This window comes from Bombyx mori, chromosome 12 (assembly GCF_030269925.1).
Source record: "Bombyx mori chromosome 12, ASM3026992v2".
Lineage (NCBI taxonomy): Eukaryota > Metazoa > Arthropoda > Insecta > Lepidoptera > Bombycidae > Bombyx > Bombyx mori.
In genome coordinates, this window is record NC_085118.1 from 15,014,045 (window position 1) to 15,039,117 (window position 25,073).

Sequence of the window (25,073 nt, forward strand, 5' to 3'; positions counted from 1 at the left end):
AAATTAAGAACTTTTCTCCTGAAACACACAATACTATGAGGTACATGAAGTATGGTCCTGTGTGTTTTTTACAGATAGGCAGACCTCAGAACACGGGTGGTTGAGATAAGTCTTGTACTTGTAAACAAAATGGAAGACTTTGATGAGTAATTGTTGGGAAATGAATTAGACATGACATATTTGAACTTGAAACTAGATTCTTGTTCTTCTTCCTAGCGTTTAGTACTAAGGTCCGGTTTTTTACTAGATTAGATTAGAATCGTAAAATATGTCTTATACCTTACACCATACACGTAAAGTTGAAAAAACCACGCGATTCGCGAACAAAAGGAGCAACGATCCCTCGCGGACGGTACGATCTCTAATGAAGAGTTTTGTACACAAAGGGCCGACCCAACTCTTTTATTAATACCACGTGTTATGGACTCGACGTACCCGACTCTGTCCATGATAATGTGGGGATTATCCCTGTGGATTACCTTGAAAAATGTACCTTGTCAGGACTTGATGTTTGACGTAAGAGAAAAGGAATTATTTGGTAACAGCCGCACTTGAATAGGCTTATTCGGGACGAAAATATAATGAGTGAAATGTTTTGAGTGGCCCAATTCTGTAAGTCTTTTTATATTAGACGAAACACGTCATATTAGGCTCTTTAAAATCAACAATTGCCAATTTTCATAGCACAGCCTAAAGATATATTAACAAGAGTTGCACCTAATTTAACATTACTGGCTCATGCTGCCAAAAAACTACAACTGTCTCGGCGCTTATTCTGTTTGATTGTGCACAGTATTTCAATTGTGATGCAATATATTATATGGAATAGTGATTGACTCGTGAAAGTGAAAATAGTGAATCTATAGAAACACTGAAAATAATTTAAATTTTGTCAAATACAATATTTACACTAATTCGATAGGTGAGCGACAATTTATTAAAATTGTCACTACTAAACGCATTTTTTCATTTTATATAACACTTGATATTCTTGTTCTTTTTTTCTTCCTTATTATATTTCAAATGTACCAATGGACTTGTAGCTCCAAAATTACTGACAAGCCAAGCTACCTCGAACACACTAACACACATCACGTTATTAACATTTTTTTAAAACTAAAACTAGAACATCCAAGCATATTATGAACGCTCTCAGACGACCAACCTTACTTAGGAAGTAATGAATGACCTGGAGTGATGTCAAGGAGCAGGCGCAAGATAGGGTAGTAAGATAGGATAAGTGGAGACAACCTGTGAGGGCCCTATGTACCAACGGGGTACCCTAGGACTACAACAACAACATAAATTGACTTCTTTCATATTTACGTCTACTATTTATTCACACAAGCTTATTATGGTGGGTAAAATCGACGAGCAAAGATCCCGTGATCTATCGCAAACCCAATAATACTCTTCACAAACCTGCCTTTGCTTGTGGCATCAAAGAAAACGAGAGCTTCTCGCCAGATCTTCTGAATAGGTCGCAATTCCCATGTGGTAGATTCAGCGAAGCACTGCTCCTGCAAGGGTTAATGTTAGCACTTCTCTATTCGAATAGGTAGGATTAAAAAAAAATACTGAGCCATTACTTGTGGTAGGACGTTTTGTGAGTCCGCACAGGTATGTACCACCACCCTGCCTATTTCTGCCGTGAAGCAGTAATTCGTTTCGGTTTGAAGGGTGGGGTAGCCGTTGTAACTATACTGAGACCTTAGAACATATATCTCAAGGTGGGTGGCGCATTTACGTTGTAGATGTCTAAGGGCTCCAGTAACCACTTAACACCAGGTGGGCTGTGAGCTCGTCGACCCGTCTCAGCAATAAAAAAAAATACACTAGTGTTCGTATTAGCAAAGCAAACACCCAAACAGAACTCGGCAAGATGCCACATAACAGAACTACAACAAATATAAACAAACTACATCGGTACGAACACGCGAACTGACGCATTCCAACACGCAACATCCGATGTTGGTCTTCTGAATGTGTATTTTATGAAAAATTGCGCGTTTCCGGTGAACGAACGTTATTTTAAAAACTTTTTTTATTTATTTGGGCGACATTACAAAGCGCTGGATCTGGCTCGCGGCATTACACTGACTATCATTGAAGCGAAATGTTTTATGGATTGTGATTTTAGGTCAAATAAATAAATAAATATGATGTACAAACTAAAAACTATACACTTAGACAGCATAACGATGTAAACAATAAATAATTGTGCTTTTTATTGATGATGTCGGTTCAAATTTTACGCCAAAGTGATAAAACTCTTGAATTTGTGATCGATCTTTGATACTTCTGTCCAAATTTATGGGATGTTTTGAAGTTGGTGAAAATTAGGTTGGAATTTTTCGATATACGGTATCCACTAGTCAAACAAGTAAAACAGCGTATTAAAATCAATAATATCCATTAGTACATTTTATGTATTTTATGGATGAACAAAGAAGGGATCTTAGAGAAAATTGTCATGTAATGAATGCGCTCTGCAATCTTTAAATCATGAACACATCGCTTGAGACTTTACAGAAAAATAAGTTTGAACAGAAGCAGAAACTTTTCGACAATTTTGAACTTCTTTAAAATTAAACCTCTGTTTTCTAGATCCACTTAAACTCTAGGAACACGAGCGAAGCCCTCGATAACTGCACTATCCGTGACCATACGAGGGGGAGCAAAGTTTAGTTCGGAACAGCTCGAAAAGCTGTCTGAAACGCTATTGGATAGTCCCGAAGCCTTTCTTTATATTTATTGCCATCATTTTACCAAACAATACAAGTTTCACCGACTTATAAATACAAACGAAACAAAAGTTCAAGGGACCTAAGTCGTTGGCGTAAAGATGATGTTTCAATGTTCTGTATTTTTTGAATGGTAACGTGAAAGTTTGTGTTCGCTTGGCAGCCTTCCACACAGTTGGATAGTAAAAAATTTCGTCTGCCTACAATAAAAGGTGTAAAAGTTGAAATGTTTCACTTGTAATAACTTTGTAATGTTTTCGTTCACGGATTATAGTGTGGTTTAGATTTTGCGATTGTGACGTTTTTTTTGGGGAATCTTATAATCGATTCGTTGTAAATATTGATGACGTCAAGGATCATCATAATGATGGCATATTAAGTGTTTTTTTTATGTCAAATTGGACGGATCTTCTCAGTGGGTGGCGATTCCGATCCGGTAGTAGATTCTGCGAAGTACAGCTCTGGCTGGGACTAGAAAGAAATCATTTTTTTTTTTTTTTTTGAAGAAAGAAATCATTTATTCGCCAAGCATAGTGAAAATGAGTTATTACATAAATTAAAAGCAGCGTGTATGCTTTGTCATTATTTGACATGCGAATTTTAGTGCAGTGCATAGTTACAATATTATATAATTTACCATTCATTCATCCATAATTCAACTAATAATTAAAAATCCATTTATTTTCAATGTCATCCCCAAGAAAATCATTCACGTGATAATAATTTTCACTAATAAGATTACCTTTTAGGTTTTTTTTAAAATTAAAATCATCTAAGTCTCTTAATTTCTTCGGTAGTTTATTAAATATCCTAACGCTCATACATAGTATACTATTATTCTTTAATGTAGTTTTGGTTTTTGGAAAACATAGCTTATCGTCGCGTCGATTTCTGTTTGCCACATTAGACATCTTAGTGAATCTATTGGGACAAGTTTTAACAAAAGATGCAACTTCGTATATATATAGACAAGGAAGGGTAAAAAGTTTATGCTTTGCAAAATATGGCTTGCAGCTGTCGGCTATTGCCAATCCAAACATAGACCTTAAACACCTTTTTTGTGCCTTAAAAACTTGATCTTTCTGCGTTGAGTTTCCCCAGAAAATTATTCCATATCTAAGACAGGATTCAACTACACCACGATATGCAGTTAGTAAGGCGTCTGTGTTTAAAATAGAGGATAATTTAAAGAGTGCATAGGCCGAGGAGCTGACACGTTTACACAGTCCGTCTGTATGAGATTTCCAATCTAATTTGTTGTCAATTTTTACACCGAGGAAATCTACATTTTCTGTTTCATATATATGATTGTTATTATTATAAATGGTCAAATTTATATATTTATTTCTTTGATAAAATTGCATAAATTTTGTTTTTTCTAAATTAATTATTAAATTATTTTTATCAAGCCAAGATATTATTGAATGAAGAGTACTATTAATATCGTGTTCATATAAAATGTCATTTCTACACCTAATAGTTATGGTGCTGTCGTCTGCAAAAAGGGTCATAGGGTGGTCAATTGAATTTGGAAAATCATTAATGTAAATTATAAATAAGAGAGGCCCAAGTACGCTTCCTTGCGGAACACCGTATGTGATCTTACGTTTGTTAGACTTAAATTTAAGTTCTGTTTTTTTTACAAAATCTATGTTACTAATTTCAGTGTATTGTATTCGATCTTTTAAATAAGACTCCAGTAAGTTTAATATATTTCCTCGCATCCCGCAGTATTCCAATTTACTTAACAGTATGTTAAAATCGACATGATCGAAAGCTTGATTCATATCGCAGAAAAGAGCAGTGATGTAGTTACCCTTGTCCATATCACATGTAATAACGTTCAAAAAGTCGAAAATTGCCATATTTATATTTTTATTTTGACGAAATCCTTTTTGGTTTTCAAGCAGAACGTTATATTTTTCAAGAAAATCATATATTTCTCTGTACAAAAACTTTTCAACTATCTTAGAGAAAACAGGTAGCAAAGCCACTGGTCTATAAAACTCCATTAGCTCTCTATTCTCTTTTTTAAAAAGTGGTTTCACGACAGCCGTTTTAAGTTTTGTGGGAAATATGCCTGTACTGATACATAGGTTAGTTATATAACAGATGTGGGGACTTATCAGTTCAGCCACTGATTTTATAACTTTTGTGCTTATTTCATCATAACCAACACTACTAGAATTTTTTAAATTTTTGATTATTATTTTAATATCTAATGGCGTACTAGGTGATATAAATATTGAGTTATTTAACTTTGGAACAAACTGTAACACATTATTTCCTAAATTCGTAGATGGTACTACTTTATCAACAAAATAATTGTTAAAATAGTTTGCTATGGCTTGTGGATTCGTCACAAGTTTGTTATTTACTTTAATCGTGCTGATAAAGTTTTTTGGCTTATAATTTTTAGACTGGTTTATTATTTGCCAAGTGGTTTTTGATTTATTAAAAGAGTTATTTATATTAAATGAATTTTGTGCTTTTTGTGTAAGTTTTATGATTTTCTTTAATCTTTTAGAGTATTGCTTTAGATATTTTTTATTTATTAAAGAAGGGTTATGCCTATACAACCAAACAAGTTTTCTTTTCTTTTTTACACATTGTTTTATACCACGTGATATCCACTTAGCCTTTTTGTGTAATCGAATAAATATTTGTTTTTCCGGAAAACAAAGGTCATAAAAGAGTTTGAAAATCTCAAGAAAATTATCATAGGCCTTATTTGGATCATCAGTACTATACATTTCAGTAAAAGAGTAGTTGATTAAGCAATCACGGAATTTTCCTAAATTTTCTTTACAGTAGTCTCTTCGTTTTATTTTCCAGCCGTTAATAATAGAAAATTGTTTAGTTGGAAACTTAATCAACTGTGCCGTGTGATCAGACATTGCGAATTCAATTATATCTGTAGTACATGAGGAAGTTGAATTATGAATGAAATTGTCAATACAAGTTAAACTACGAAGTCTAGTTGGTTGTCTTACTGCTAAGGTCATGTTAAAATTTAATAGCATACATTCAAAATTTATAGTATCGTTATTCAATTCCAAAATGTTAATATTGAAGTCACCGGCTATCAGAATACGCTTTTTTGATTTCTTTGTAATCATACAAATCAAACCTTCAAATTTATTAAAAAATACATGTATATTTTGTGGATTAGGTACTCGATATACACATATAATTATTGTATCACAATGTGTCAAGTATACCCCGCAACACTCAAAAAGGCCTGGTATTGACATCTCAGCTATGCCTGGCATATCTTTCCATTGGTGACAACTTTTTATAAGTATGCAAACTCCCCCTCGTTTAATATTATTTCTACTAAAACAAGAAGCTAAATTGTAATTAGGTAGAACAAGATGTTTTTCATATCCACTCATCATAAAGTGTTCCGTGATGCATAGTACGTCTACGGATACGTGTTTTTCATTCAGTTCATTTAGACACACTGAAAGAATATCGGTCTTGCTAAGAAGGCTCGCTATGTTTTGGTGCATGACGTATATGTGTCTGTTATAAAAAACTCTTTATTTTGGATTTCGCAACTATCTTCTAAAGTGCTGTCTGAGGTATTAGAAGAGTTAATATACATTACCAAAGAGCAAATATCTCTCAAAATAACTTTGAAGCCAAAATTATTAACGGAACCCATTTTCCTATAAAACATACGATAGTCATAACTTAAGTTTAAATTGGAATCCACCAAATATGCATATTCGTTAGCTAGGATGTCAATGTACAATAAATGATTAAATAATTCAATTCTTCTATTAAATACATTATAGAGATATCCAATTTTAAAAGTTGGTAAACATACAATAATATTAGTGTGTTGTATTGCCATTAATTTTACTCTTAAAAAAGAAATCAAAATAGAATAATCTTGCGTATATTTAAAATCATCATCCCCAACTTGAATTACACAGTAGTCATTTAACGTGTAGGAACTTAGTTTTGCCTCAATTCCATGAAGCAGTTGAATAACACCGCGAGATGGCATTAAGTAGTGAATTACGTTGTAGTATTTTTTATCAAATACATTTTCTGAGATAGAAGATACTTTGTTGGTTTTGTTGCTACTTATTATGCAAATATTGTGCTTTGACGAAACAATGCTATCATTATTTTGTACCGTGAATACACGAGTATGTGCACTGTGATTAGAGAGTTGCATTTGTTGAGAGGTGAGGGTGGGTGTGAAATTTTTTTCCTTGCGTAGTTGACCACTGCTGTTATTCACTTTAATTTGAGGGCAGTTGCTCTCGGTCTGCACTGAGCTGTTTTTAAATGTTTTTTCAGAAGACAAGTTAAAATCTGTCTGTGTTTCTTTGTTATTTGTAGCTGTTAAAATATTGGTTTGAGTTGTTTTACGTTTATGTTTACTTCTGAGTGTTACGTTTAGTTGCGATGTGGATTTTATAGGAGACTTCTTAGCTACCGGGCTCAATGATATTGTTTTTAACAGCTCATTTTTCTTCATAATTTCGTCATTAATACGTTTAAGTGTGGAATTTTCTTGTAATAACGCCTCTATTTCACAATTTGCACTGCTTAATTCTGTAGTAAGCCTTTGAATCTGGTCATTGGTTGTTAACGATTGATTTTCGTCATCAGAAAGTTCCGGCATACTTGAGCTTGTTAAATCTAATGTTCGATTCATAGTAGACGAATCATTTCTGTTAGTGTCTGAGTGAGTGGGGTTTCGTCGAAATGTGATGTTATCTAGGAAGTTCATTGTAACTCAGTATAAATCCGCAGTGAGATTCCCGTATCGAATTCACTTTAAACAAAATGTTGCACTTTGTTTGAATTTCACTTTGAAAACACTACTGCAGCATATTTACACAATGATAAAGCACAAATTGAAGAATTTAAGACACTCAACGTAATAAGATTATTTTAACTAAATAAATTTTGTAAGATGCCAACGTACAATGCCCATGCAAGAAAGTAAAAATACGTAGTTGTTAGTGTTAGCAAACTCTGTCAGGATGAGCCAGTGAACTCACCTATCGTCTGCGCGTAGCTGGAATAGTCCCCTAGGCTACCAGCGAATATGTAGGGAAAAGAGTAAAATAATAGTTACTGGTGGCAGGAACTCTTGTGAGTCCGCGCGGGTAGGCACCAACACCCTGCCTATTTCTGCCGTGAAGCAGTAATGCGTTTCGGTTTGAAGGGTGGGGCAGCCGCTGTGACTATACTGAGACCTTAGAACTTATATCTCAAGGTGGATGGCCCATTTACGTTGCAGATGTCTATGGACTCCAGTAACCACTTAACACCAGGTGGGCTGTGAGCTCGTCCACACATCGCACCAGAAAAAAAATAGAAGGAGTAACAAGATATTTTAGGAATAAGTATTTAAAAATATTTATGTTGATGTGTCGATCCCACTTCTCAAAGAGACTATGAAAGTTACCCAAACTCAAAATATCCATCTGAAAAGTCAAAATTGATTTGTTGTTTTTTCTACGAAAACGAGAAAGAATTCCTCTTGTTCTTAATAAATTTTTTGGACTCTAGACAGAAAACACAGGAGAAACAGGCTATTAACGGTTATATATAGAATCTACCTACTAATACATAGGATTTGTCTATTAATATTACACATACATAAATAAACACGCTGTAATATGAAACTATGTAATAGTTATAAGTCAACTCACATTCGAACTAATATTGAAATGTAATGTTAACTATAACCCATAAAATGGTATATTTTCGTGGACAAGCCCCGTGTTTTAGCGAAACTAGACATAATAAAACGAGTGAAGACGAAAATTTATAACTTTGAATTTACTACACGTTCTTATCGGCTGTTTTTTTTTTCTAATCTAAGCACTTGGAACACAGGGCACAATTTCGCCTTAATAAAGTGTGGCGCACACTGATTTTATCGCTCGTAAAATATGTTGTGTCCTCGCCTACATAGGCTGTATTTATAGGACGAGCTCTTAGAGAAAAAGTAATGATCTTTCATTAAATAAAACTAACAAGCCAGCGTCAACCGCTTTCATATAATTATAACTACAACAAATTTGAGTTAACTTTTACGCTATCGCGAACGTTAAAAACTCACACTAATCACACTGGACATGATGAAAAATTTTTTTTATTTATTGCTGAGATGTGTGGACGAGCTCACAGCCCACCTGGTGTTAAGTGGTTACTGGAGCCCATAGACATCTACAACGTAAATGCGCCACCCACCTTGAGATATAAGTTCTAAGGTCTCAGTATAGTTACAACGGCTACCCCGCCCTTTAAACCGAAACGCATTACTGCTTCACGGCAGAAATAGGCGGGGCGGGAAACTGTGAAATTCCAAATTAATACTTTCAAATGTATTGCAATGTAAATTATTTTTTTGCTACCTAAAAAGGTTAGTTCGCTGATGATCAGATGTTAAGCTGTCACCAATAAATATGATAACAAGAAAGCCTCTACTAACTCACTGACCCTAGCAAGAGCAGTGCTTCGCAGAATCTGCCTCCGGATCGAAAACGCGACCCATTAAGAAGATCCGGCGAGAAACTCAGTGGGCTGAAACGCGCGTGACAGCGATTCCACACAGTATACACGTCTCACATTTTGAGGTCGTCGTTGCGTAAAGGACAAGACGCCTGCCTGGCCTGGTACATTCGTATCTAGCGATGCGGCTGTGCCGGTGTTCGAATTCCGTAGACAGGCAGCGATTTTTTAAATACATATAATTGACAAATGCTCACGCAAGACTGCCACGGTGAAAGAAAAACATCATGTAATAAAATAAAAAAAACAAACACTCGCAAAGCAGATATATTTGAGCTGTTAGACCTTGGCGGTTAACAAACATCGACTGTTAAAACTAATCGTAGTAGAAACGAAAAACTCTGAGGTACATATTGTTACGCCGGTAAGAGTAACGCCATCTATCATTGAACAGAACGAATATCAAAAGACCTAGTAGCACCTAGAACGCTCGAGAAGTACAACGCCATCTATTGTCAGATAGCGGTAACTACTACTAGAGATGTGTGGAATATTTTCGATAATTCTAGGGATGTGGTATCGACTATAAAACCGTTGCAGGGATGGCACGCAGTTAGTGAGTAATCGGCAATACTCGAAGCGAAACAGCGAACGGATCACCTAAAGCGAAGTGAAAGAAGCGAATTGAGGATTTTAAAGTGTTTGCGAAGTGTTCAAGTGTTCTAAGTGTTGAATACAGTTTTTAGTTGTACTTTGGTGGAATTTCATTTATCCCGAATCCCAAAAGCTATGCTCGACTTCTGCGAGTGCACCATCTCGCAGAAGGAGGCGCCGGGGCGAGTGAGGCAAAGCCCTCCTCGCTACGCAAAAACCCTCCGCCGTCGAGCAGGGGGTTGGGACCGGGGTCATATCCGTGACCTGGCCCCCTCAGAGCTTGGTGTCCCACCCGTTTTGTGCGGGGAGGGACCCAGACGTGGGGCGGCGTGCTTTGCACACTGACTCGCAGTAGGAAGCCGGGCGATGGTAGACCGCGTTCCCCCGACCGCTCCGGGGGAAGGTGTAACACGGCGCCATCAAGGCGGGCTCTCGGCCCGCTGACTGAGGGAACCGGTGATCGTGTCGCCAGCGACCGCCGGTCCGGCGTCTGTGGGACGGTGGGATGGATGTAATGTGCTCTGCGTCAGCCCTGTCCCGCCGTCTCAATAGCCCCGACTGGGCTCCGGCCTGGTCCGAGGTAGGGCGCCGGTTGTGAGCGGCAGGAGTTTTTAGTGAGTTTAGTTTAGTTTTTAGTTCAACTCCCACATACCTGCGGCGCGGGTGAAGATCCAGCGATTTTCTCCTGTGGAAAAAAAAATCTCGAACCCCAGCGGCTAACAATATCATAAGAATACCTTTTTCAATCGAAATTATCACATTGCTACCGACGACAAATTTTAATCACCTTACGGCCCATTTGGATCGAAAGAACCCTTATCACACTCCAATGGCTCATCGCTGAAGATTATTGTCGAAGCTCAGTCGAAATACTAAATATCTCCCCAAAAATGGTACCCGATAAGATTTGACCTTAAATTCTGATCACGTTCGCATCTATCTGCTGGATAACAGTCTAAAGTTATAGAAGTTCTTTCGGTGTGCTATAAAAAATGAAAACACATTTCAAACTAAGACCGTGTCTATTTTAAAACTATATGAAAAAACAAGCCTTTAAAATAGATATAAAACTAATCACATATAAGTGGTATAGTGTTAATAACCTCTATATAATGCAGAGTAATAAATTAAAAAACGTCACAATAAAATTCTAAATTGTTTTATGAGGATTAATTTGTGAATGCATGTGACGGCACGCGATGTTTTTCGAACTAAGTATTGTAATTCTTGTCCGGCTATGGCTAAGCTAAAGAAGGGTTATAGATTTAGAAACGTTAGACTTTAAAAATACCTAGAATTATTTCCTGTATTGATGACCAGCTTTGATGCGATAGTTGTTAAAAACTCGTAACCTATAGACATAGCCCACTGAGTTTCTCGCCGGATCTTTTTAGTAGGTCGCGATTCGGATCGGGTGGTAGAGGTAGCACTGCTAGTAGTGTTTACAAAGTCTCTCAGGTTGGGCCAGTGAGCTTAGCAGTCTGTGTGTAAAAAACTCAGAAAAAAACTCAATAGATCGACTCAATAGAAGTCGTCGTGGCCTAAAGGATAAGACGTCCGGTGCATTCGTATGTAGCGATGCACCGGTGTTCGAATCCCGCAGGCGGGTACCAATTTTTCTAATGAAATACGCACTTAACAAATGTTCACGATTGACTTCCACGGTGAAGGAATAACATCGTGTAATAAAAATCAAACCCGCAAAATTATAATTTGCGTAATCACTGGTGGTAGGACCTCTTGGGAGTCCGCACGGGTAGGTACCACCACCCCGCCTATTTCCGCCGTGAAGCAGTAATGCGTTTCGGTTCGAAGGGTAGGGCAGCCGTTGTAACTATACTGAGACCTTAGAACTTATATCTCGAGGTGGGTGGCGCATTTACGTTGTAGATGTCTATGGGCTCCAGTAACCACTTAACACCAGGTGGGCTGTGAGCTCGTCCACCCATCTAAGCAATAAAAAAAAAAAATAAAGAAGATGCTATATTTTGTAAAGCAACATAGCTCGATTCGGATATAAGCTGACACACGGGGTCCATGGTCTCATGCCACACGGGGATCGGCTAACTTCTCTTTCGATCGATTTTTCAGATTATCTTTTCCCTAATTTAAGTATCTGTATATTAATACGTGAAGCAAAAACTTTGTACCCGTTTTTACGAAAATTGCGCAGACGGAGCATTATGAAATTTCCCACACTTAGAGAAAATATAGAGAAGAAGTGCAGAATATTCATTTCTTTTTTTAAATTATGGATAAAAAATACAATAAATCAATAAAAAAGCATTACACACTACCCTGTCTTTGACACACACACGCATGCATACTGTTTGTTTGTTGCCAAACTTTTCTTATTGCATAAAGTCTGTGGTCAAATTGAGAATTGATTAAATATTGTTTGTCTTCATTAATATTTGCCTAAAGTGTAGTCTTGGCGAAATCTGTGATTATAGAATTCGACAATAGAATCGTAATAATGTTCAAACTTATAATTTCAATTAATTATAGTTGAATTTCAACTACTGCGGGACCACTAGTTATTAGTTAATGCGTGACAACCCAACAAAAATATGCACAGCAAATTTTAATAATGCCATATGCTAAGTTTCAATTTATTTTTTCTTCTCTAGCCACTAGATATTGTGAGAAAATATTAAATTGAAAGTTATTTCCAAGTTCTTTTAGTGGCTGTCAATTCGCTTCACATTAAATTTACGGGTCATAATTCAATTGCAACAATAGAAAATAGCCCCGAAAAGATTCCTTCGACCCCCGCACGAAGATATGACGGCAAAAATAATAAATAGAAAACAGCAAAGACCGGGATTATTCATGGACGAAGGAGCATTCTATCAAATGTCAGGATGACCTTTCCTAGTTGTTTTCAACGTCGCCAGCGTCCCGTGAAATCAGATACGAGTTTACGTGTTTTCAAGAAACAGAAGCAAGGGGTTGATGTAGGTTCCAAATTGAATGAATTTGATATTATGTTTTGAGTATAATCGTTTTTTTTTCCACATCTAACTTTCCGAGGTTAAGATTTGTGACATATGCACATACGAAACAAGGTTTATTTTCTATAATTTTTTTTTTAAACTCTTTTACTTTCTTTTAAATTATATTCGATATAATGTCGAAATATTCGAAAGGATGTTAATGATAAAATAAAAATAGTATACGTGAGATTGAAACCTAAAAGTAATTTGATTGTCGCGTAAAACCGAAGAGAATTACTAAAATAGATATCTATATATGTAAAAATGAATTGCTGTTCGTTAGTCTCGCTAAAACTCGAGAACGGCCGGACCGATTTGGGTAATTTTGGTCTTGAATTACTCGTGGAAGTCCAGAGAAGGTTTAAAAGATATATTAAATATGAAAATGCTGGAAATTAAATAACAATAATAATTTTGTTTTTCCTTTGATGTGTCCCCCGTAGGTCGGATTCCTTGTGTTTGTTTTAAGTTTATTTTATACAAAAGTTTAAGTCTTTTATTTATCGATTGAGGCACTACGAAGTCTGCCAGGTTAGCTAGTTTACTAATAAATATTTCACGGCCTAATGTAATGCGTGGTTATCAGAAAGATCAAAACACATAACTCACTTAGAGACAAGAATTTGAAGCCTCAAATGTATTTTAACGTCGCCCCACCCTTTAAATACAAGCGTGTCATTGCCTCACGGCATAGATCTCTAGGATTCTAGAATAATACGAGGGAAAAAAGTGCGTGCGTACAAAGTACACATGTCAGAAGTGAAACTTTTTTGGCGAACTAATTTATAAGTCTTGCTTATATTTATACAAATCTAAAACTTTAGATTTCCGAGACTTAGAGGAAGGGAAAAAGGAAGATATGTTCCCGCCAAAAGTCTGTCAAATGTCAATCTCAAACCTCAGTGTTGACAGTCACATTATGTTTAGATTTCTAAATTGTAAATGACTAATATTTTGCCAATTGAATTGACTAATTTAATTTCATGCTATTTGATTAATGTTCCAAATTCTTTTCATTTCATTTAAATTCCTATTAACATTTTCCACAAAAAAAATATAAAATATTAGGCTGTATGGTATGATACATTTGCCTTTCCAGTTGGAAAAATACAATAACTACTACTACTGACATTTGACAAGTACTTAATTTCAATAGTAGTTTGATGTCACTTCCGTAGCATTCCTGCGTGTCGTTCTGTAAAAAGTTTACCCTTTCATGCGCATAGATTATACACTTAATATATTTGAGACTCATGCGCCTAAAGAAGTTTCACTTCAAAAGAAGACATTCACGTAAACGTTTCTATCAAATGAAACGTAACATACGGCTCCGTATACGAAGGGTCCAAGTGCTGTCAATTCTCAATCTCAAAGCAATGCGTCATTGCCCTAATACAACCTTATCTTTAAGTCAAATTTCATATGACCCTAAATCGGTAGGGACTTTTGTAGTGTCTATGGGTCTCGTGAAAATGGTAATCGGAAAGTTAGGGTTACTAATGCTTGCCGTTTGGTAAGTGAGAGTGCAGTTGCTCTCTTTATAAATTACTAAATCTGGTGTAAATGTAAAATTTTACAAAAAAAAGTATGTATAACCGATAATTTTAGTAACAATGAATTTTGTTAAAATATTAAAAAACTGTCTTTTGTTTTCAGTTACAATTTAATTTTTGGGGGTCTTTTTTAAATTCGCTGTTTCGCAAGCCGTAAACATTAATAAAACTAAATTTACGGAGTAAAGAGCGTCGCAAACATATGGTTAACATAATATATATTTGATAGTTCATACAAAATGTATAGGGAGCGATGTTGTATGTTAAGATAAAATATTATAATATCTTCGCTGTGTGTGACGCCCTTTAGGATGGTGGACAGAGACGCGCTCTTTACCAAAAGAATATACATCTAATTCCCTACAACATTTTTAGTACCGCGCTCAACGTGTCTAAGCCTAGATTTCCTGTTGGCCAAAATAAATGTCATGTATTCTTTTAATTAGTTTTTCCTTTTGACGTGACACGTCTTATTATTCGTGGAGCCGGCTGCACGCATGAAAAAACATGACTCATGCGGCGTTACCTCGCTCTGATGCGTTCCATTTAAGGCTTGAAATGCAAGCGAGAGCGCGCAACGAGCGACAAAGAGGCATAATCGGCCTCCGCGTTCGGCAGCGTTCGACATCTGACTCTCTCGTAATTGAGTGAGCGATGCATCCGCGTGGACAGCTGCTATACAATAATACATTTACATGTTTTCGTCAAGTATGAAGTTCAGTGAAAAGTGAATGTGGTGTCAATTGTTTATAGCAACGATTCACACTACACCTACCAAGCTTCATCTCTGCACTCCCCTAAGGTAGACTGTTAGAGAATGCCTATGGCATTAAGTCCGCCTTTATACTTTCTAGTATAAGAAGTTATAAATAAATAAATAAATAATTGCAATAATTGAAAAATGAAACCATTCCATCAGTATTTTCTTATGACGTTGTCACGTTCAACTATCGTCAGTAAACCGACTTTACAGACAACCGATTTTTTTTTTATAAATCGGTCGACTATTAACAGGGCAATCCCTCTTTTTGCCAAATCGGATTAATATAAACACAAATTCGAATACAATTAAGTTTGACCGTTAATTAAAATGCAGCTTAATCGTCCGTTCAACCCTAATCAAAACCCCATAACTAAAGCTTAGATATCTAAACAATCCCATAGAGGAATGTTAATAGCTCTTAAAGCATGGGGTCGGACACGCGACCGTCTCACGCTACACGTCGTTAACGTTTTCAATGGTAAATCTATATAAATAAGGAATAATATATTATCACTTTAAATATAATAGTCTGTTTTACAATGAAAAGTTAAGGCAAAAATTATCTCAGCATAGGACTGATAGGACTTATTTTTAGCCCGTACAAAGGGTTACGGCCCTTTCTACCTTGAAGTATGAGTTTTCATTACTTCCACTGCAATTAGACCTCACATCTCAAAGTGAGCGTCATAACTTTGTCACCATACAATCTTACTGGTGGTAAGACCTCTTGTAAGTCCACACGGGTAGGTACCACCGCCCCGCCTATTTCTGCCGTGAAGCAGTAATGCATTTCAGTTTGAAGGGTGGGGTAGCCGTTGTAACCATACAGAGATCTTAGAAATATGTATTTATTATACATATTTCGATGCTACATTTTTGTCAAAAGTATTATCTCAGCAATTTAATTTCCAAATAAAAAATGTTAATGAGATGTCGTAAATTGGAAACGTGATCGTAATAAAGGCATCTTGGTACGGTACACACGTCGCTCTGTAAATGAGAGATGTCATTTTTCCGATAGCTAAACTGAGAGAATTTTCAATTTTAAGCCTCTCCAGAGGCCGGGAGTAACGCCGATGGCATTAAAATAAAATACGGGCGGTGTCGTCAGTCGACACGTAAACGCCATCCATCACCCGACCGTGTGCAACCCCCTTTACGTGAAGTGCAGACGAGCTAAAAAAGAATGGTATAAAATTTTGATTAAAATAAAATTTTTAAACAGCCCATTTTGTCGGGCCAATACAGATAGTTCTTGTCATAAGATTCCCAAACGTATTTACTACATTGCTATTTATTGTACTAAAGTTTTAATAGTGACTTATTTTCATGAATATCGGTTCAAGCTAAAACTAAGCGAATAAAGATGAGCAAGATGCCTTGCAAAGTTTTCATAACCTATTTTCAATAAAATCATTTTGAAATAAAGCTTTGCTCAAGTCTTTCTCCGTAGAAATAATCACATTCCAATCAATTAGTTCATCTGCTACGCAGCCCAGACGAATAAAGATATAGGTGAGCAGTTTTTTTTAGAAGACAGTCGATTGCGCGACTTAATTTAGTAGAAATAGGTAGGGTGTACCTATTTATCCATATGGATACTACTAAAAATTTGTATACAAATTGTATTTATGATATTAGAAGCACATTAACTGCTAGACTAGTCTCCACGCCTTAATATTACCCACATTACTTTTGTACTAATAATTCACCACAAAATAAGGCGATTCCAAATTCTAAATATTTAATTTACCATATCAAAACTTGTGAAAATCGCATTTCCAGTTGTGATACCCCCAATCATACCTACTAAAAGTTTGATTTTATGGAGAAAACACAACACGTAAAAATTAGAAAATAACTAGGATGTAATTAGGTATCCAAAATTTTTAAATCTATACTTCTATACTAATAATATTATAAAGCTAAAGAGTTTGTTTGTTTGATTTGAAAAATTGTTTCATTGTCAGCTAACTCATTTATTGAGGAAGGCTATAAGGCTATATAACATCACGCTAAGACCAATAGGACCAAGCAGAGCACCAATAAAGTATGTTTCAAAGTCGGGTATTTTTCCTTTTTGAGAGCTTACGCTATATGTAGATATACGCCAAAGTGACTATTCCACGCGGTCGAAGTCGCGGGCAAAAGCTAGTTTTTTTATATATATTTTTTATTGCGTAGATTGGTGGAGGAGCTCACAGCCCACCTGATGTTAAATGGTTACTGGAGCCCATAAACATCTACAACGTAAAGGCGCCAACCAACTTGAGATATAAGTTCTATGGTCTCAGTATAGTTACAACGGCTGCCCCACCCTTCAAACCGAAACGCATTAAGGCTTCACGGCAGAAATAGGCGGGGTGGTGGTACCTACCCGTGCGGACTCACAAGAGGTCCTACCACCAGTAACTAGTTGCTAATAAATAAGTTCATACTAAAAACTGCCTCCGCAATTTCTTTCCCATCGCCCGTCTGCACGTCCGTATGCGTTGCGTGAACATTGATGCGAGGAGAATTTTTGAAAAATGTAAAAAGGTCACTGGAGGCGTCACGTACCGCTCATTTATTTCATGTTCGATTTCTTACTGTTTAGACATTTCCTCGGGAAACACTCGGCTGGAAAACAAATGATTTTTTTTCGCCTCGTCGTCAAATTGAAAACGGACCTGTGCATCATTTATTTTAATGCTACTGCTTGTATTAAGTCTACTCTTTTCGAAACACAATATTTCTTTCCGGCTAAAATAGGCGGGAGGCTGGAACTAGCCATGTAGGCGCGCAAATATTCTGAAAGATTGACCAGTTTGAGATTCTACACACACAGATATATCTCAAACTTCTGTGACATTCACTATTCGACGAACTGTTTTATTTTTATTTTTGGAATGAGTGATACTTGCAATCTCAATTCTTGAACGTCTAAAACGCAGACTTATATGAAAGACTAGAATACCACACTGTTGTCGTAGGGACAACAATCTTCGTAACTCTACAGTTAGTGAAAGCGCGGTACTGTGAATGGGAACTACAATTTGAGTTGCAAAATACGTGAAATATAACAACTCTAACTAGGCAGTTGTTGATTAAAAACAAGCGGAATACCGTCTTAAACAATTGTTTTTCATGCGCTCATTGACTTATAGTTAACCAACAATTTTAACAATTACTTTTCCATTCATTACCCAATTAGTCGAGTCTTTCGTCTTTGTATTTATCTGTCTCCACTTTGCACACTCATATAAACATTGTCTTTCATTACAGGTCATCATCAACCAAGTGCAGCAGTGGTGGTTCTCCTCATAGAGAAAGACGCAGGCGTGATGAAGATTCTTCCAATGGCTTTAGCGCAGCACTGCATCGCGCCGCACCACCACCTCCTCCCGGCTTGCTACGGAGGCTCGGAGTGAAGGAAACAACTGGAGTTGGAAAGGTAAGTCAGTCAATAGTATTTTTTTTATTGCCCTTGTAGGCAGACGAGCATACGGCCCACCTGATGATGAGTGGTTACCGTCACCCATGGACTTCAGCAATGCCAGGGGCAGAGCCAAGCCACTGCCTACCGCTTAATACTCTCCACAAGCCTCGTTTGAAGAAGGATATGTCATAGCGCTCGGAAAACACCGTGGAGGGGAGCTCATTCCATAGCCGGATGGAACGTGGCAAAAAAGATCTCTGGAAACGCACTGTGGACGACCGCAGTGGCTCCAGGTAGTATGGATGAACTCTACTCCGGTGGCGGGCGGTGCGATGGTAAAAACGAGATGCCGGTATCATCTGGAACAATTCCTTAGAGTACTCCCTAAAATAAAATATGCCTGAAAATTGGGTTATAAGAACTTCAATGAAAACGTTATTTAATAATTCCCGTGAACGATTTTATTGCTTTCTTTAAGATTTTATCGTATAATGATTATATCTTCACCATTGTTGGCCTTCTATATTAATTATCTGATTACCTATTCACTGATTAGTACATGTAAAATAACGTTTTTTTTTCCTACTTAAGCTGAGAGCCTTGAGAGGCTAGGTCAGCGTAACCTTAACTAGTAGGTGAGCTGACGAGGCTCAAACCTGAGTTATAACGGGCATTCCTATTGAAACTATCAAATTATATGTACACTGCGTACATAACATTTATGTATTGAATGGATGTATCTATTTTTGATTCCCACACCAATAGCTGAACCAATTTCGATTCACGTTTTCGGTATAAACTTCGATTAGTTTCGGCTATAATATTTTTTTATATACAATGAACTAGTTCCATCCATTATCAATTCAATATTCTATTGAAGTTTATAACTATGACACAGGCAATAATAACCAAAGAACAACAAAGGTGTTTTTATTTTCTTGTAATAAATATAGGCTTAACATTAAGTAGTACAACATAATAACAGGCATTCATTATGAAAAAATTGCGTTGCAAACTTAGGAAATACTGTGATCTCCCTAGACACTAGTTAAATTCTGTAATACGGGAATCTCATACAGTTGTCATAAATTTAAGTCTATAATAAACAAATAAAAGTTCAAAAAAGAATGACACTAAATACCAAGTAAGTAAACAATATATCCGACAAAATTTTAAATTAAAACAATCCGACAAAACAGTTCCCTACAAAAGCTATCTACAACTATCTAGAACTGCAGAATATTTTCAATAAACTTGAGACAGTGCCTCGTCAAGTGAAAGCTTAAAAATAAAGTGCGCGAACGTTAATGCGAATACTTAATGGCGTCTTGTCATGGTCCGAGTACTGAGCAGCGATTCAGCGATGCCAAACAATGAAGATTTACAGAAGGCTCACAACAAATATTTTAAATACGCTACACGCGACACTACAGGAGCGCGATTCGCTTATATAATACTTAACTAGCAGATGATTTTTTGTTGTTGATAAATTGTGTTTTTTTAGAAATTATATTTAAATACAAATTACATATTAATGAAATATGATATTTTTCGATCTTACCGATAGAATAAATAAAAATGAACTGGTCATTTAAAGAAATAATCATAATTATCGATAAAGTTGATTATTGAAAACACGAATAAAACAACATTTTCTGAAAATAAATCATAGCTAGATCGATTTATCGCCCCCGAAATCCCCTGTATACTAAATTTTATGAAAATCGTTAGATCCGTTTCAGATTATATATATTTATGTACAAGAATTGCTCGTTTAAAGATATAAGATATAGTATTTATATAGTATTTCAGTTGAATCCATTATTTGTATTAACAAACACACAGACCAGCACACGAACGTTAATATGCTATGTGCTAGTTAATAGATAGTTTTTTGAGAGACACTGAAAAACATAGTCACTTCGACCGCATTGAAACAACAGATACCAAATTGGAGCATATGATTGGCTTGCGACAGAAAAAAACAGTAGCAATCAAATATTACAATTTCGATGATGTAGGTGAGACTGTATACAGAACAGAACGTTGTTATATTCGTTTATTTGCAATACACATTATCATAATTGATCATACTTGGGTCCATCGCGAGACACTAAAAAGCAACCGCTATTGTTTAAAACTATTGTCCAGATATCTGAAGGTAATTGTAAATAATTTTTTACTCAAAACGGATCCGGTTCAAATGTCTTAAACGATAGCTTAAAGATTATTCTCGTAGCCACAATAAATGAAGGCATCAGCAGCTTACAGAGAAAAGGCAGAATTCTCATCAATGTGTTCTTGAGGGAAAACTTTTGATGATTATTGGGGAATAATCTCAATATTACTGATGATTTATAAACGATATTTTATGACACATGAGCTTCAAATACCTTCACCTACCTTCAAGCAAATGTTTATAATTGTTATTTAGTTATTGAATTGGAATTAATTTTAAAACGGTTTTCGCTTATATCAAAATTCAGCAAATTAGTTCTAGAAAATCTACAAGTTGTTTTTGAATTTTTATGTACCTTCTTTTGCCAACGTTTTTTGTGCGAAGGCGTGAAGCCGGACTTCGCTAATTGGTAGCGCGTCTAATGAGACAAGTGATGATATTTCGTTAATGAGCTGCCTTTAACGATGCGAACAGCTTTAAAGCGATTGCAGCTTTAAGCTCTCTTATTTTTCAAAAGTAAAGTCAATGAACTGGATAATTAAACATTATTTTTTCAGCACCTATAACGGAAGGATGTCGAAGAAGGTTTTACTTTAAATTTAAGTCTTATAGTCGATACTCATATTTCACATGTTTTTTGTTTGCCCCGAAAAAATATTTATTATTAAAACACATAGAAATTTCTAAACATTTCGCACACAGATACTATGGATTAACAAAAAAAACAAGTCATTTTGAATCCTCCCGATCCACTAACGTTGCTTTTAGGTACCTCAAACACCGGTCATCGTTCTCGTCGAACCCATCGCTTGCGACGAAGGGCGCCATCAGTAAACTAACCCTCAGACACAGACAGCCCACTGAGTTTCTCGCCGGATCTTCTCAGTGGGTCGCGTTTCTGATCCGATGGTAGATTTTGCGAAACACTGCTCTTGCTAGGATCAGTGCTAGCAACATCGCCAGGCTTGAAGCCCGTGAGCACACCTACTCTTTCGGTAACGCTGATATAGCCTCTCAAGGCTATCTGTTTAGGTAGGAAAAAAGACATAAATGATACCTTTTATCATTTTAAATTACATGACCTGAGCAGAACTAAGTATAAAACGGTAGTCTGTTCGCTAGTTCATAACTTTCTCTACCAACGGATCAACAAATCAACTGCTAGTTTACGAATCAACGTGTGAAACGAAAATCTAATCACTATCTCGAGAAAATGCAACATGTTTCATTTTTATGAATACCAAATCTAACGCAGGTCGAATCGTGACATACTTCTAGTCTCAAGGCTAAATAAATAAACCAAGAAACCAATTTGAAAAAAAACCCAATAAATATATGTATGTACAAGCGTGAAAAAGGCCTAATTAATTTAAAAATATATGTTGTACAATATTTACCTTTTTTGTATTCGTTCGCTTATCCTTTTTATAAGCGCTTTAAAATATTTAATGTTGTTTATTTAAACGTGCGGACAAGTTTATGACGTAGGGCCATCAACTATATGCTGGTAGGTTTTTAGGTAGCCATTTTAACTATTTATATGTACTAGTAGTCCCGTAGTAGGTATTCGAATTTCGACTATAATTAATTGAAATTATAAGTTTGAACATTATTATGCTTCTATTGTTAAAGACTAATAAGCTTCTATAATCACAAATTTCGCCAAGACTACACCATAGACAAATAATATTAAAGACGAACAGTTTAATCTATTCTCAATTTGACCACAGACTTTAAACAATAAACGAAAGAGTATACCTGGTGGTAGGACCTCTTATGAGTCCGCACGGGTAGGTACCGCCACCCCGCCTATTTCTGCCGTGAAACAGTAATGCGTTTCGGCTTGAAGGGTGGGGCAGCCGTTGTAACTATACTGAGACCTTAGAACTTATATCTCAAGGTGGGTGGCGCATTTATGTTGTAGATGTCTATGGGCTCCTGTAACCACTTAACACCAGGGGGGCTGTGAGCTCGTCCACCCAGCTAAGCAATAAAAAAAAATGTGTGTGTGTGTGTATCAAAAACATAGTAGTGTGTGTAATGTTTTTTTATTAATTGAATGTATTTTTTATATACTTTTTAAAAAAAATTAGCAATCTGCACACTTTCTCTACATTCTCTATACCTAAGCGTGGGAAATTTCATACTCCTCCGTCCGCGCAATTTTCAAAAAAAGGGGGTACAGAGTTTTTGCTTCACGTATTAATATATAGATTTACGTCTGGATTCGGCGGAACATCACTGAACTTCGCCAATAGCAAAAATTTTAAAGTGCCTACCTATAATGACAGTTTCATTTAAAAATATAAGAAAATTTATGTTTCGCTTAGAAATCTCTCGCTAGATTAGAAAAAAAAACGAACCACAATTACTCCGACAAACATTTCCCTGAACACGTACATCAAAAGGCGTTTTCAAATCTTAAACTGCTAATTCTAAAAACGCGTTTCAGGCTATTTACGAACTTTTAAAAAGTTTAACGTCCGATAAGCACTGTACAAAGCAATGCGAAAATTTAATTCCACGTACTACTAAGAGCCCGTTCACACATGGTCCCCGTTTTGCTGGTCCGTTTTGTCGGACACGTTTTGAAATGAAACTTCTTTAAGCGCATGAGGGTAAATTTTTTACAGAACGTCACGCAGGTATGCAACGGAAGTGACATCAAACTACTATTGAAATTAAGTACTTGTCAAATGTCAGTAGTAGTAGTTGTTGTATTTTTCCAACTGGAAAGGCAAATGTATCATGCCATACAGCATAATATTTTATATATTTTTTTGTGAAAAATTCTAATAGGAATTGAAATGAAATGAAAAGAATTTGGAACATTAATCAGATAGCATGAAATTAAATTAGTCAATTCAATTGGCAAAATATTAGTCATTTACAATTTAGAAATCTAAACATAATGTGACTGTCAACACTGAGGTTTGAGATTGACATTTGACAGACTTTTGGCGGGAACATATCTTCCTTTTTCCGTTCCTCTAAGTCTCGGAAATCTACAGTTTTAGATTTGTATAAATATAAGCAAGACTTATAAATTAGTTCGTCAAAAAAGTTTCACTTCTGACATGTGTACTTTGTACGCACGCACTTTTTTTTTCATCGATAGAACATGAAGTTGTATGCGCATACAACTTCATGCTTCACATATGGTACAGTATTCAGTGTTTAAAAACGGTCCGGTAAATTATGACATTCCGTTTTGTCATCGATGAACTGGATGAACGGAATACGTATCCGTCATGTTTCCGTGCAATTTTACCGGATAGAGACTGTGCGGGGGTGAGGGGGCCGTCGGGCGGTGCAGCTAGACAAACAAGTTTCATCCTGGTAGAACAGCGGCAGTATACTACGAATTTGCTTGTGAACATCGTATCCAGTAATGACGGATAGGTTGAACGTTATACGGTGCCAGTGTGCGAACAAAGCATAATTTTTTGTCGTATTCGCTAAAACGGGTACCGTATACACACACGGAGATTCAAATTCAAATTCAAAATCATTTATTTCAACTTAGATAACACATAAGTATAACACACTTGTTGAATGTCAAAATATAAATATACAATGTTAACTCTACCACCGGTTCCAAAAAAAAGCCACAGTCCTGAGAAGAGCCGGCGAAACAAACTCAGCGGGTTTTTTTTTTCTCAAATATTTTCTTTTTTTTTTTAAATAAGTAAGTGTGAACTGTGTGTAACTATGTGTGAACTTAGCCTAACTTGTCGGTCGACTCTAGAAGCGGCTCCGGCTAGAACGTGACCGGCGACCGGACCGCTAATGTCATAAGACAGACGGCTAACGAGACACGACCAGGGAATCGAAAACGGAGTCCGGTATACGCCAGACGCTTCTCAAATACCTAGTTCGATAAATCGATACGGATCGGTTTCGGGTTGCCTGATGACGTACCGTGTATACGAAGCCTTAATTAATATCAAGCAATCAAGCATTTACGTTTGCTATAATTTACGCGCTTTGAAATTCACACGACATGATTTGACAGCTGATTTTTAGCGTAAAACCGGTTTGAACTAGTTTTGAAGCGTCCGCGTCAGGTAGCCGACATTACCATAGAAACTGCAACCGATGCATTTAGCGACTTCTTAAGGTCTAGCCGATTGTTTTGTTATCGAGTTTTTATTATAATGCTTTTATTACAATACTCCTCGGGTTATACTCTTTTCTTATTAGTATTTCGAGACCGTTTCCTATTTTTACAGCTTAATATCGGGTTTATTGTTCTCATTTTATAAGTCCTCATTAGCTGA

The 25,073-nt window shown here is 36.3% G+C and overlaps 1 protein-coding gene across 4 annotated transcripts in view; it reads left to right on the forward strand.

The window, feature by feature from the left end:
- The window catches only part of LOC101744455 (kinesin-like protein CG14535), a 434,238-nt gene that overhangs the window by 337,201 nt on the left and 71,964 nt on the right, over positions 1–25,073 (forward strand). For all 4 annotated transcript variants that reach the window (XM_012689123.4, XM_038014621.2, XM_062671579.1 and 1 more), the window contains one exon: positions 18,461–18,629. In XM_012689123.4, coding sequence (XP_012544577.1) covers positions 18,461–18,629 — 169 coding nt within the window. The remainder of the gene's footprint in view (positions 1–18,460; positions 18,630–25,073) is intronic.